The sequence below is a fragment of the Triturus cristatus genome, chromosome 3_1 (genome assembly GCF_964204655.1).
Source record: "Triturus cristatus chromosome 3_1, aTriCri1.1, whole genome shotgun sequence".
NCBI lineage: Eukaryota > Metazoa > Chordata > Amphibia > Caudata > Salamandridae > Triturus > Triturus cristatus.
Window position 1 is genome coordinate 632,313,349 of NC_140583.1, and position 14,400 is coordinate 632,327,748.

The window sequence follows — 14,400 nt, forward strand, 5'->3', positions numbered from 1 at the left end:
AAGCAATTATACAACTCAGCAGCATATCAGTACCAGCACGAATAGACCAGGTCACGTTATACACAATTGTGCCGCCGAGCGCCAGGATGATGAGGTTTAATTTTTATAAAGTTTTGAAATAAGTCCATTGCAACAGGTCTGGAAGGATCCGAATCAAAGCAATGCAGTTAGGACTATAGTGGGCAACGATCATCAGAAGAGTCAGCAAGCATTATCCGTAAGGTAATCAATCGCACTCGATGAAATCAGGATAGAAAAGAAACATATCACATGACGATCCCCAAGCACTACCCACGAGTTCCCAATCCTCCCATCGACCCAAGAAAGAAGAAAGGGAAGAGCAAGCGAGAAAGGTAAAGAGTAGAAAGGGAGAAGAGAAAAAGAGAAGAGAAAGAAAGAAAAAGGAGGCCCATAGAAAAAAAAAAAACCAACAAGGAAATATACCCCCCACCCTACACGCATGCAGAGGCTACGGCCTACCCCCCCTAGCAGTGTGTCTGTCGCCCCAAAAGAGTACCCGAAATGTAGGAGAAGAGAAAGAGAAGAAAAAGAAAAAGAATGTCGCGGTTGAGCGGAGGAGGGCCAAGGATCTATTCAATGCAAGCAAAATCGTTATCCGCGGTCACCCAACCCCAGGCCCCGACCCAACACCCATGCTACATGTACCTCCAACAGTCACAAGTCCCAGTCCCAGCCATATACGTATCAATGTGCAACAAGAAAAACCCCCTTCCTCAGCCTTGGCCCCTTCGAATCTGCAGTCCAACAGAATCCAATTGCAGTACAGCCAACCTGGACGGGATGGGCCACCATGGAGTCCGTTGCAGAAGTCGAGGTGTAAGAGACAAGTCAAACTGGAGTGAAGCTCGATAGTAAAGGACCACAGAATGCGCCACTGCTATGCCGTGGCTAGTACAACAGGGAGCAGGACGATGCATAAGTTCCAGAGTAGCGGCCGGCCGATGTACAGGAAGCAAGTCCAGGAAGACGCTCAAAAACGTGGCACCAAAGGACAAAAGAGATGGGCAAAACGGCGTCTGAGACACAAGCTCCGGCCATACCAAGGGAGCAGTATTGTCAGACTCCTCCAGGGCAGAGCCGAAGAGTACCGCAGCGGGCACTGTGACACGTCCCCCCGTCACTGACACATACCTCAACTCGGGTGATCCACCGACAGTCGACTGAAGATGTGGCTTAACATGCCGCACTGGAGAATCATCATGACCAGCTGAAAAAGTACAATCAAACCGGTCCTCCAAATCAGTGGCAGAGTCGTGGAAGGCCAACCGCAGGTCCTCCAGTGCTGCCAGGATGTCGCGAAGCCCCAGCGGTGGATCAAGGATGGAGGGTGCTGTTGCGTCCGCCATCTTAGGCAAGCAACCATCGAGCGCCCCGGGAAGCAAGCCCCCTTCACCAACCATCGGTATCTGGAAAGTGATGAGCTCTCTGCGGGGCCCTGGTGGTGCCGGAAACGTGGAGGCAGCCGGTCGTGGAGAGGCCTCAAGGACAGGGGAATCTGTGGCGCAGGGAAACCCACCGGCAAGACCAGGGCTTCCGATGCGGAAGATGGCGTCCGCTGCTGTAGGCTGCAACAAAGAAACGATCCCGGCCCTCTCCCAGCTGGGCCGGGATACAATATACGAGAGCCGGATACAATGTTGCGAGCGGGGCGCGCTGGGCAGCCGAGCATGGAAAAGGCGGCTGTGAGAATCCCAGCGCCGCGCTCCAGGTCCGGTGCACCGGCTCCTCCCTCTCCACAGCGGCCGCTGCTATCGTTGTCGCCGCCGGCCGTCCCCACTAAACAATGGCCCGGCTGTGACCGCTTGGAAGGCCGGAATGGAAACCGGGGCTCAACTCCGCCGGGGCAGCTCCGTTCTCGACCGGAGTCACAGTAACGTGGTCAGGAACGTGGCGCAGGTAAGCGTAGGGCTCGGAGGCACAGGATTCTTGCCAGGATATCGACGAAGGGCGCAAGGGTCGGCGGAGCCGAAGAGCTAGGCGGCCATCTCGGCTGCAGGCTAGGCTCCTCCTCCCCAACTGTGCACTTTCAACAGAGCGACGCCGTTCCATTCTCCTAAAGTTGGATCCCAAATTGGCGGAACTGTCCACCTCGGAATCGGGACCGCTGGCGCAAGGACTTTTGTTTGGGCAACCCTTCTTAAAAGAATTAACAAAATTTGTGGCCACCTTCAGTGGGCTTGAAAAGGCCCAGGGTTCGCTCAAACGGGCGTTCCGCCCAGTTTTTGGCAGGGCCGGATGCTTTCGTGGGCGCTCGTTCGGCCGAGGGTACAGCTAAGGCGCCCAACGTGGGCAGCAAAGAGGAGGGTACCAAGACAATTCCGGTACTTCCTCCTCCTTTTACTCTACTCGAAGATCCTGGAACAGGTTCCGCAAAAGTGGAAGATTTGGCGGCAATTCCAATAATCAGCAGGACGCCGGAAGCTCAGGTGAGCCTGATCTCTTGTGCCGAAGTGATATTGGGGGGCAGAATAAGTTGTTTTCTCCACAACTGGTGCGAAATCTCTCAAGATGCTTGGGTGTTGGACACGGTTCAGGGGTTAAAAGCTAGAACTGTACGATTCCCCATCACAGACATTTCATCCTCTTCCCCTGTTTTTTTTCCCAACAAGATCAGACCTTTATTTCAACAGAAATCGAGTCCCTACTACGGAAAGGTGCAATAGTGGTTTCCACTCTACATCCCCATGGCTTTCTAAGCAATGTCTTTCTAGTAGAAAAGAAAGGGGGTGGGTCCAGACTGGTCTTAAATCTCAGAGATTTCAATTCATGGATTATTTACAGGCACTTCAAGATGGAGGGTATCCATCTTTTGCACGACCTCCTCCAGGAAGGAGACTGGATGGTCCGGCTGGACCTGAAAGATGCGTATTTATCCATTCCCATCTTTCCCCCTCATCGCCGGTTTCTTCAGTTCCTGTGGAAAGGGGTTTGTTACGAGTACACAGTTGTCCCGTTCGGGGCTGTCGACAGCACCGTGGTGCTTCACGAAGCTGCTGCGACCAGTGGTAGAATCGCTCAGAGCCCGGGGAGTCCATCTCATAATATACTTAGACGACATTAACATTTTAGCGAATTCTCCCCAACTTGCTCAAAACGCATCCCAATTGGGCTATCAGTCTGTTGCAAAAGTTGGGGTTCATTGTCAATCCAACCAAATCGGTGCTGTCCCCGACCCAATCAATAGAATTTTTGGGATTCCTCGTGAACTCTGTGTCTTGCCAGCTCCTGCTCCCGATGCCAAAGATCAGGGCCATCAAACGAGAACTGAGGTCTATACTACACAAACAGATGATATCCTTGCGCTCATTGTCCCAAAATGTGGGTCTATTGGCCTCATCCATTCAGGCGATCTTCCCGGGTCCCCTTCACTACCGGGCTCTCCAAAGGCTCAAGATCCACCACCTCCGGAAAGGCCTCAGTTACTCGGAACAGATTCCTCTCTCAGAGGAGGCGAGGCTGGAGATGGTCTGGTGGTTAAACCACATGGAGGCCTGGAACGGCCGAGCACTGTTCGGATCAGCCCCGGATGTGATAATCGAATCCGATGCCAGCCGGTGGGGTTGGGGAGCCCGCTGCGGCCACTTGTCCACGGGTGATCGCTGGAGGAACTACAGTTACATATCAACTGTCTAGAACTGTTAGCTGGTTCCTTTGCAATCCGATGTCTCTCTCCTCAGAAGACGGATTGTTGTATCCTTCTTCGGATGGACAACATTTCGGCGGTCCGCTAGGTCAACAAACTGGGTGGGACCAGGTCTTGAATGTTAGCGGAGATTGCCAAAGACTTTTGGCATTAATGCCTCCAGAACAGGATCTCAGTGATAGCGGAATACCTACCGGGCTACAGCAACGAGGTAGCAGACTGGCATTCCCGCCATCTACAAGCCTTCAGCGATTGGATGCTGTCACCCCAGGTTTTTCGGAATCTGATTCATCTTTGGGGTCGCTGTCAGATAGACTTGTTCACATCCTGCCTCAACAGACAAGTTCTCCAATTCTTCAGTTGGAGGCCGGACCCAGAGGCTCTAGCTTCGGATGCATTCTTGCAGGAATGGCCACCGTCCCTCTGTTATGCATTTCCCCCGTTTGTGATGATACCCAGGGTTCTCGCGCGAGACAGGACCTTTCGGGCAGAACTCATCTTGATCACTCCGTTATGGAGGGCGCAGGCATGGTTCTCAATACTTTTGGAAATGTGTTGTGCGGTCCCAGTTCTTCTTCCCCGGATAGAGAACCTGTTGCTGGACCCTCTTCAGAATCCTCATCCGTTGGTGTGGTCGGGCCACCTCCCCCTAGTGGCATGGCGGGTTTCAGGGACCGCTGGAAAATCCCAGGCCTTTCACGCAAGGCTGACAGGTTTATCAGCGAGACCTGGTCGGCCACTACCCATAAGAGATATGCTTCCTCTTGGAAGAGATGGTGTGATTGGTGCGCTCAACGGGACGTGGCTCCCTCTACAGCACGTCTCTTTAGTTGTCAATTTTCTGGCCTCTATGCATCCTCGTGTTTGGCATACAGAACAGTCAACAACTTTCGGTCCGCTATATCGGCCGGTCATTTACCTTTAGAGGGTAAACCCATAGGTGAACATCCACTAGTTTGCAAACTGCTGCGGGGAGTAAGGATGGTTAAACCTCCATGTCCTAAATATTCTCAGTTGTGGGATGTCTCCATTGTCCTGAAATTTCTAGAAGCCTGGCTTTCCAACAAATACTTATCCCGTAAACAACTCTCTGCTAAACTAACGATGCTTCTATGTCTAGTCTCTTGCAAAAGAGTATCTGACGTACGTGCATTGGACTTAGCGGGTGTAGGTTTTCCCCGGAAGGAGTCACTTTTATTTTGTCTGGGAGAACTAAGTGTAACACTGCATCGGTCACATACCCAGCTTTCCCAAATAACCCCAAGCTGTGCGTGGTTCAGTGCGTTAAGGATTACGAGGTGAGTACTGCAGAATTTCGTAGCGATATGCACGGTCAATTGTTGATTGCTCTGCAGAAACCCTTTCACCCGGTGGCTCCGGCTACCTTGTCTCGCTGGATGCGCTGGCTCATGGGCGAAGCAGGAATTGACACTTCTAAATTTGGGGCTCACTCAGCCCGTGGTGCGATGGCTTCAAAAGCATATTCCTCAGGGGTCAGCTTGTCAGAAATTATGAGTGCAGCTGATTGGTCTACCGAGCACACCTTTAAAGCATTTTATTACAAACCCATTGTGAATGTAGCTTCTGTTGTGGTGGCTAAGCTTTGAACAAGCATAATCTGAGCCTCCGGTCCTGACATAGAATTAAAAATTTGCGAACATTCGTGACAAGAATTTTCAATTCTATTAAGGACAACGGAGGCGAGGATTATCCCACCCAGGGAACATTATGTATTGTATCGCTTATCTGCTTGATTCGCCTAATTTACAGATTAAGTTTACGATGTTGCCCACCCTTATACTGATGTCGTGCTGTTGACTTTCCAAGTAGTTGGGAATGGTTTTTACGGGTGTTCTTCTTCTTTTATTTCAGGTGCTGACAGTAAATAAAGCTTAGATACGGTTCAGCCGTGGACAGCTGATATGCAGTTCTTCTTTGTTCCTTGCAAGAGGGAGTTACCCGGTCCAAGCTCCAGTTCAAGTTTCCGGCCCTGTTGCGCCTTCAGGTCTTGGTTGAAGAAGTCCTAGGCTGCCGGTGTCCCTTCAGGAGCAGGTCGTGATTGGACTTAACTGTTATGTTTTTCCAAAGAAAGAGGACTCTATGTGCATGCAGGGACCTTATATACCCTGAGACTCTATGGTTCATCACATGGTTTTTTATTGTTTTCATTGGCTGCTGTGAGTTACAGTAAAGAAATTATGAGAAGCATAATCCTCGCCTCCGTTGTCCTTAATAGAATTGAAAATTCTTGTCACGAACGTTCGCAAATTTTTAATTCTCAACATATAACTCTGCTGCCATTTGCTTTAGCATTGCACATGATGGTGGATGAGGGTGCTACCATAGACAACTGAAGTTTATTACTTGCTCTCCTTTGGCTGGAATGTGGAGACTGAGACACTGTATAAACTCAATGCAGGCCGAAATATAAAACACTATTAAAAAAACTTTATACATCTGCCGTCTGATCTGTGGGAAGAATTAGTGCTGATGGATGACATGAGTGTAGAGCGCGCACAAACAGAAATGCTGAAGATGCAGACAAACATGAGCTGCAATAAGTCTGGTGAATGACAAGCTCCCAAAACAAGATTCAGAGAGAGAGTGCGAGTGCGTGTACGAGTGCGCGTGTGTGTGTGATATAAATACTTTACAAATGCGGAAAACAAACAGAAACATGACGCCTAGTATGCGAGATGCTCGCCAAAACAGTGTGCGTGTGTAACATGCCGTTGTATACTAATGCCCACATACAATCCATGGAATGTACTTTTGCAGTAAAGAAGTGTGTCGCTCTAATTAGCCATGGTAGACAACTTTCCAACACAAATCTGGATTTGTGCTGGAAAGTAAATTCCAGAACATCACTTTATCCTGGGTTTATGTCACTTTTTTTGTGACACAAAAATGGTGAAAAAAAGTTTGTATATTTTCCCTAGAGTCTTCCTGCATTTTCGGACAGCCTACATTATACGGTGTGCAACTTGTAATATATTTTTTAATTCACCTACATATTCACAGTGCTTTCATTCCCAGGCTGGGACCTCATAGGTCTATAAAACACACAACTCACTAGACCCCAGTTCACCAACCGGTTACACACTCAGCTATCTGAAGTAAACATACTAACTGAGCTTTACTCTCAGAACAATACATTTCCCACAGATCCCTTTATCTTGTATTTATTTTTTATTTAGGGAGTCTGCAATTATATTTTACATGCAGTTATTGACATGGTGAGGGCCACTGGGATTATGTGATAGGGAGGACCAAATTATGTGTAATCATTGACTAAATTATGCAGCAATGAAAAGCAAATGATGCTGCACAAAGTAGCACATTTTGTGATGGTATTACTTCATTATTTTGAAATGTTTACTGTCTGTGCAAAGGTCTTACCTCATTAGTATCAGTTTAATGCCCAAAGGTTGCATGTATGTCATATGTGATGATCAAAGTTGTGCTCTTACCATATTGTGTTGCTGCTCTAATGCATGAATATGAAGTGACAAGAATTGAGAGACTGGTTCTAATATGGATGACTCTGAACATCCTATGATTCTGGTCAAATCACTTAATCTCCCCGTGCCTAACAAAAATGAATGTGTCCTAATGTAACGCAACTGGTGCTATGTAAAGCGCTCTGATACCCGATTCGGGTCAAGTTCGCGCTATATAAAACTCTATTAAAAAAAAAATATATATATATATATGTGCGAGTGTCCTGTGGCATGTTTGGAGTGTTTAGGTATGAGATGAAAGGTTCAAACTGGGGGGTAGCTGTTCCTAAAAAAATGGGAAGAGGAGAGAGAGAGAGAAAAGCCAGTAATGGGTAACTGAGACCACCCAATTCGAAGTCAATATGGGAGGTCAAAAAAGGGGGAATTACTCCTTGAGTATTTAGTGCCCTCACACACCCTTGCAGGTGTCATGCTTCATCATGGGGCGTAGCTCCTCGTGGGGGTGGCGCTGCAGTCCCTCACGGGCCCCGCAAGAGGGCTATTTAGCAGAGATCTTTTCGGAGTCGCCGCAGTTGTGCATGGGGGTGTGTGGGCCTGGACAGGTGAGTTAAGTGAATGTTAAAATGACTAAATGGAACCCTGAAACTGAGTTTTATTCACGGGTCCACATAGACGGTTAAAAACGTAGTGAAGCCTGCAGCTACTCTTTGGAAAAAATGTAGAGGGCGGATGTGTAACTCACCGCTGCTCTCAGGATGGGTGCTGTGGTGTCAACGAAGTGCATCTAGAATAGGGTCAACATGTTTCGCGCTCAGTGGTGGTCCATAAGGGATCCTATAGCGCTTCGTCAGGACTGATAAAGGAGATGAGTGTAGTGATGTCAGAAAAAGATAAAGGGAAAGACCAGGTTTCAGAAAAAAACTGTATTCCTGTAGTACCTTGATTAAAGTCAAAATGCGTCCAAGCACTGTAAGGCACTCTAATCGTAGGAGCCTGTACCCAACCCCAGAATTCGAGAGGAAGGGCTACATCGGCAGCGACACAGTGGTAGGATGAGGAAAATAGCTTGCCTGTGGATGGGTGGATAAACCTACCCTTCGTACGTCGGGTGCCGATGTGTGTGAGGGCACTAAATACTCAAGGAGTAATTCCCCCTTTTTTGACCTCCCATATTGACTTCAAATTGGGTGGTCTCAGTTACCCATTACTGGCTTTTTTCTCTCTCCTCCTCTTCCCATTTTTTTAGGAACAGCTACCCCCCAGTTTGTACATTTAACTCTAGAGGAGCATGGGTACTGGACCTTATGCTTTCATGCTTTCCAACTTTGCTCCTAGTCCCCCCCCCTCTTTTTGTGTGATCATGAGATGAAAGGTACCATCCATTAGCGATGCAAACCCAGTTATTCAAGCAGTTAAAAGGCTCAGGAGTTAACCCAATCACCCTCAAAGCAGCTTCCTTGGAATGAAAATGCCACACGGACTTCAAGGCAAAACAGGGCATACAGCACCAACAATACACTTTGCTAAAGGCAACAATTAACTGGAATAAGACGAGCGAATGGACATAGAGGTTTGGGCCATTAAATGAAATCATTTATAGAACCTGATGAAAGAATATACATATTTTCATTAAAAAAATTCTGATCAACTAGTGCCTTGTGTTATGAATAGTTTCAATGTGCTAAGAAAATATATAAAAAACGTCATTGATGTTTATATTATAGTGTCATAAATATTTATGTAACAGCTCCTTGGTTTTCACCAGGTTTAGCAAACGCACAAAAATGCTAATATACTAAAATATAACTGGCTCACTCATTTACATTTTAAAGGAAACTTGCTCTCCTTTGTAGTAGTTAAGAGTGTAACAAGGTACCATTGCAGTGTATTTCTCAATGGGGATAAATAAGCTAATTGAACCATTCATCCTTGATTATCTGTCCCCACCACGTCTTTAAATACCACCTAGCACGTGGGCAGAACAGAGCAGGACCACAGGGGGCTCAAAGGCAATTAAAAAAACAAAGCTTCCTCTAATTTAAAAAAAAAAAAAAAAAAAAGCCTTTAAATGACCTTTGAAGTACTATAGCCCTCCTCACACGTCGACTAAAAAAATCCTCTGTGGAAGCTGCAGCAGCTCAAGCTACAGCACCACATAACAGGGGTGGGTGGATGTCTGAAGCACTTTTCTTGCAATGGGCATTGCGTGCCTGGATTCGTGAAAAAACTATGCTTAATTTAAGTCAGCAACCTCAGTTGAAACTACAGTTCTTCGGTCTCCATACATTAATGGGCGACCCAGCGAGAGAAAGGGAGTGACACCTCCTCCCAGCCATCTGCCTCCAGAAAGGCCACTCAGGCACTACCTGGGCCGCTGGCGGCATCCAAACAGCACAGACAGCCCCCAGGTTCCCAAAAAACGGCCCACGGCTGGAACTCGGATACCGGCCCCTCGGACATTTCCCGAGTTCCCGCCTTACCAATCCGACGCTGTATCACATACACTATTTCCAAGCCAAGTTACCTAAAATACTTGCTATGAGGTGTGTGAGTACACTAAAGCTCAAACATGGAAACGGTACCCAGTATGACATGGAGTGAAGCAGTCACCTTAACTTTGTGGGGCACAGGTTGTTTAAGGTTTTCCATGGGGAAGGGAGTATGAGGTTTGTCTGATTGGTACTACTATAAAAGAAGTCTGTGGTGTGGTAACAAATTGTGTGCATGGTCAAAGTATGTTGCGATCCTGTATGTGATGGGTCACTCGAAACTTAGCCAGTCAGAGGGTTGTCGGGCAGTGCTGTATTGTTGGGATTCAGGACCAGTGAACCAACCGGTAATGGGGCGGGGTCAAATATCAAGAGACTGTCTGACGGGTCGCAGAGGAGACAGGTGAGCGCACTAGGTTCTACTGTTGTCAGATATGAAGAGGTCTTTAACGGTTAGGTAACCACGTGCTTTTGTTAACCTTTTGACTCGGACTTACCAGCACGTCCCTAAAGAGAAGCTGGGTAGCAGAATGCACTGTCCAGTCCACGGCGCCCCCATCTGGGACTCTAATCCTGATGACCAGCAGCTGCTTATCCATATCCCCCGACAGGCTGCCGAGCATCAGCAGCATGGGAGCTGGCCCGGGGAGAGGTGGCCGGGCCCCGGCAGGTACCAGGGCGAGGAAGGGGAGCCCAGCTCACGGATCCGGAATACGGGTACAGTGACAGTAATGTGGGGAGGAACCTTTTTTTCCCGGAACCATATAATGTAACATCATAGTATAGAACGAGGAAGGGGACCAAAAGAGGAAAGGACCGAAGCCATCTTGGTGAAGTTAAGAAACTTTACAACTCCTAACGAATACGCCATCTTTGTATGGGAACCTAAAGTGCACAGCGAGAAAATGATCTATGAAAAACACAAGATGATAGTAGGCAGTAAATTGGATAAACGTAGCAGCATTCGCTGATTAGCAGAGAACAGGGAACGACTGCTATTCTTGCAAATGTTACAGTAGTTCCTTTCCTATGGAAGCCGATATCATCAGTCTGACATCGTGTCGGTGGTAGCGCCATCTTGGTGAAGATCGCGGCGTTGTTTTCTTACTACAGTGTTTAGGAGTAACAGCCATCTTTGTAAAGGGATTTATGGTTCGACTAGTAGGTCATGCTAGTCACACATTTATTAAATCCTAAAAAGCGCGATTGTTGGTATTGAAAAATATGGAGATACCTATATCTGCCATTCACCCTCCACGAAGAGTCTTGGATTTTTGAGGGCTAGGAAGTTAGTTTGGGGAAGAAACTAGATAAGATCGTTTAAATCACTACAACTTGTAATGATTAAAACGATCTTCGTCTTCCCCAAACTAACAGAAATAATGCACCATTGGGTTGGAATTTTAATTAAGGAGCGGTTTAAGTCCCCAAATAAGGTATTTGAGGTTGCATTATACATAAGAATATCATTTCTTTTATCGGTGAACTTTGAACACAGTGTCACTGTGCCAACCATTTGCAAGGATGCATGTCTAGGGCATTAGAATGTCCATTAAAGATGTATGTGGTATTTGCAAAGCTGTCGGTTCCCAGGTTTCTGCATGAGTAGCTTATTCAGACCAGGTATTTGCTTTGTATTCTGGGACTTATTTTCTTGGTTATCCATTATGAAAATCAGGACTACGAATCACAGAAAGCAAAGTAACAAAAAACCTGGATGGGATGAGCTACTTGCACTAGGAAACTTGAGAGCTGTGTATTTGTGTAATGCAAGCCCAGCTGAAAGGTCAGGGTCAAAGTTACAGTAAGTGTGATTGATGGGGTAGCTGGTTTGTAAGACCAAAAGATGACAATTGTGTCTTCATGATGCCCGGTTACTCACTGGTAATCTTCATTGCTCAGTGTCCATGTCTTTCTCGCCACAGTAATTACTGATGAGCAACAGCTCTTATCCAGAACCTTTCAATCAAAAAACACAGTCTAGTTATTTCCATCCCTCCCCAAGATGGCTGACTTCCTCATCCCTTCAGGTAAAGTAAGCCCTAACCCTTTCCTCCTCCTGTTTCTTGCCACATCTCACAATTGCTTGTGAAGCCGAAAACAAGAAAGGGGAAAGAGGGTTGGCAATCTTGACTGTAGCGAGAAAGACAGGGACTCGGAATAATGAAGATTACCAGTAGGTAACCGCGGTGGTGGAGCAGGTAAATTTTGTATACCTTCTCTATTTTTCATGAAAATACTAATTACATAATCAGTCTAAATACAAAATCGACTTGCCCTTGATATTATTTTGGCAAAAGAGGGAGGAGTCTGCGGAATGCTGAAGGTGCAAAATTGTGGTACTTACATTCCTGACGAGAGTCAAGATTTGAAAAAATATATTAAGAATATAACAGACTTGCATGAGAAAAATGTTCCACTGGAGGTTGAAAGTGTTTGGGAAAAGATTGGTAAAGGGTTTTCTACTATAAAAAGCTTCTTAGTGAAAATAGGTAGTTCATACTACTAATCAACTTTACACCTTGATAAACACAAGATACACGGGGACTAAATGCTAATTGCATGGCTAATAATTCTAATGACTAACTGTGGTACGCATATTAACTGTAGAATGTGTTGGTATAGAAAATTGCATGATTTATGTTGCTTTTGTGATGGTTTGTGCTCCTGGTATTGCGGAATGGTGAGTATTATTGCTTTAAATGTTGCTATAAGCTAGGAAAATACTAATATAGATTGGGATTAGTGTGGGTTTAAACATTAGAATCTTCATTTCCGTATATTAATTATTTTTTATATTTGTTTTGCTTAAGTTGGCATTCGGGCCTACTAGGCTGCAATATTCAAAATGGAGTTCGGAAGTGGCCACTGTCGTGTAAGCACGATGCCTACTGCGCAGACTCGGATGGCTCTGAAAATCTCCAGGCGACCTCCAAAGTGGCCACCGTGTTCATTGTCAAGGATAGGAACGTGGAGGATTGCCAGAACTCAGCTAATGTGAATGACAGAAAAGGACAACGAAGACCTGTACCCAGAGGTCTACATGTTGTTACTTCGGAACTTTTCGCATGAGAACTGGATGACATATTCAATTCCCTGAGAACCAAGAAAAACCTGGGAACCAAGTCCAATATTTAAATTTTTAGGGGTTTAGCCAATCAGGAGTCTTCTACTCCCGGAGATGTTGCGGATTATCTTAGAATTTCCTATACAAGGGGAACTTTAGAAGAGGGTGGCGAGAAGTGTAGAAGTGCGTTCCGAGTTTCCGTTGGTGATTGCTGGTGAGGAGAGTCGATTTGCCTGCACGATTGCCTGGTCCTTGTGATACCTTTGGGACTGTGTCATGCCAAGCGAAATAACTTTTCCCGGACTTATTGGGTCTAGGCCTGCACTTTGATTGGACGATTTCACCAGAAGGGATTTGATTTATGCAGGGCTGGCAGGTTTCGGGAAATGGTCACCTGTATCTGAATTTAGGTAACTATAATTGTTATGCAAATTTGTGACAAAATATTCATTGAACCCTGATTTGATTAAATGCTGATTATGCCAACGAAAGAAAATTAATCAGATAACCTAAACCGTGATTAACAAAAATGAGTTTGTGATTCTTTTAATTAGGTAATTGATTAATGAAAGGTTCAGAAGCTTTAATGTGTTTTAGCTGGTTCTATATCACCATCAACCAGTCCAACTAATTGGTTCATCGACCAAGTGGTGGAGTGCCTTGATGTTGAAAGTTAGGATTCTATAGGTGCAGATGTATATGGTGTATATAATGTAAATATTTTTCTTCCTATAGGTAATAAGGTACCCCCACATGTCCAGCGCTTCTTTCCTCCTGTGCACAGATTCGGAGTGAGACGTATGAGTGTTGGTGTTATGGGCCCCACCAATGGATGCGTGTGTGAATGAGTTAGTGTGATGACGGGTCTGTGACGCAGGGAGGATATATAAATTTACCCTTTCCGCTGGAGCAGCGGCATTACATCCTCTCCAGTCTTATACGCCACAGTAATTACATGATGAGCAGACTTTAAAGCTCCTATCTGCTTCATGTCCCATCGTCAAACAACAGATATATTTAATCATAGCAATGTTATGTTCATAAATTGACCTTAAATGCAATACCAATTCAGAAATACACCATATCATATATTATAAGTCACGTATTACAAGTGCCTGCTTTCATTTAAAACGGGCGATGAAAATTCATGAGACAAATTCCCTCCCAACACCAGGCGATAATGATCCATGATTGGGAGAGGACAAAGTGCCCACATTACAGATGTCTTCCATCGACACACCCTTAAATGATGCCCAAGAAGTGGAGATAGGCCTAGTAGCCTTGCCCTGGATTTGGTCAGTTGAGTCTGAGTCTTGAACCTCATAAGTCAGTAGAATCATCTGTTTAAGTCACCAACTCAAAGTGGAATTGGATGGCTTATGGCCACTGTTCGCTAGTCCAAAGGTGACAAAAAGATTATCCACCTTTCTGAACCCTTCTGTCCGCTGCAGGCTTCTGGCATCTAAAAGATGTTAAGCCACCTTCATCTGAGGATCTGGGGAAAAAATGCGAAGCCACCTCTGGTTATCTGGTAGCTAATGAGGGAATTTTGGACTAAAAAGCCTGGTTAAACAGCAAGACAATCTCATCTGGGAAAATTTGCAGAAAGGGTTCATATTTCAGCAATGACCCCAACTTCCCAATACATTTAGCACACTCAATTGCCACCAGAAATAATATCTAATGTGTCAGAAATTTCAATGCACAATGTTTAAGGGC

The 14,400-nt window shown here is 45.9% G+C and overlaps 1 protein-coding gene across 2 annotated transcripts in view; it reads right to left on the reverse strand.

The window, feature by feature from the left end:
- Positions 1-10,246, reverse strand: part of MAP2K5 (mitogen-activated protein kinase kinase 5) — a 1,189,932-nt gene extending 1,179,686 nt beyond the window's left edge. For both annotated transcript variants that reach the window (XM_085644598.1, XM_085644597.1), the window contains exon 1: positions 10,112-10,246. Coding sequence is in view for 1 of the 2 variants with exons in the window: in XM_085644597.1 (XP_085500723.1) it covers positions 10,112-10,246 (135 nt within the window). In the remaining variant the exon portion in view is untranslated. The remainder of the gene's footprint in view (positions 1-10,111) is intronic.
- Between the last annotated feature and the right edge of the window lie 4,154 nt (positions 10,247-14,400).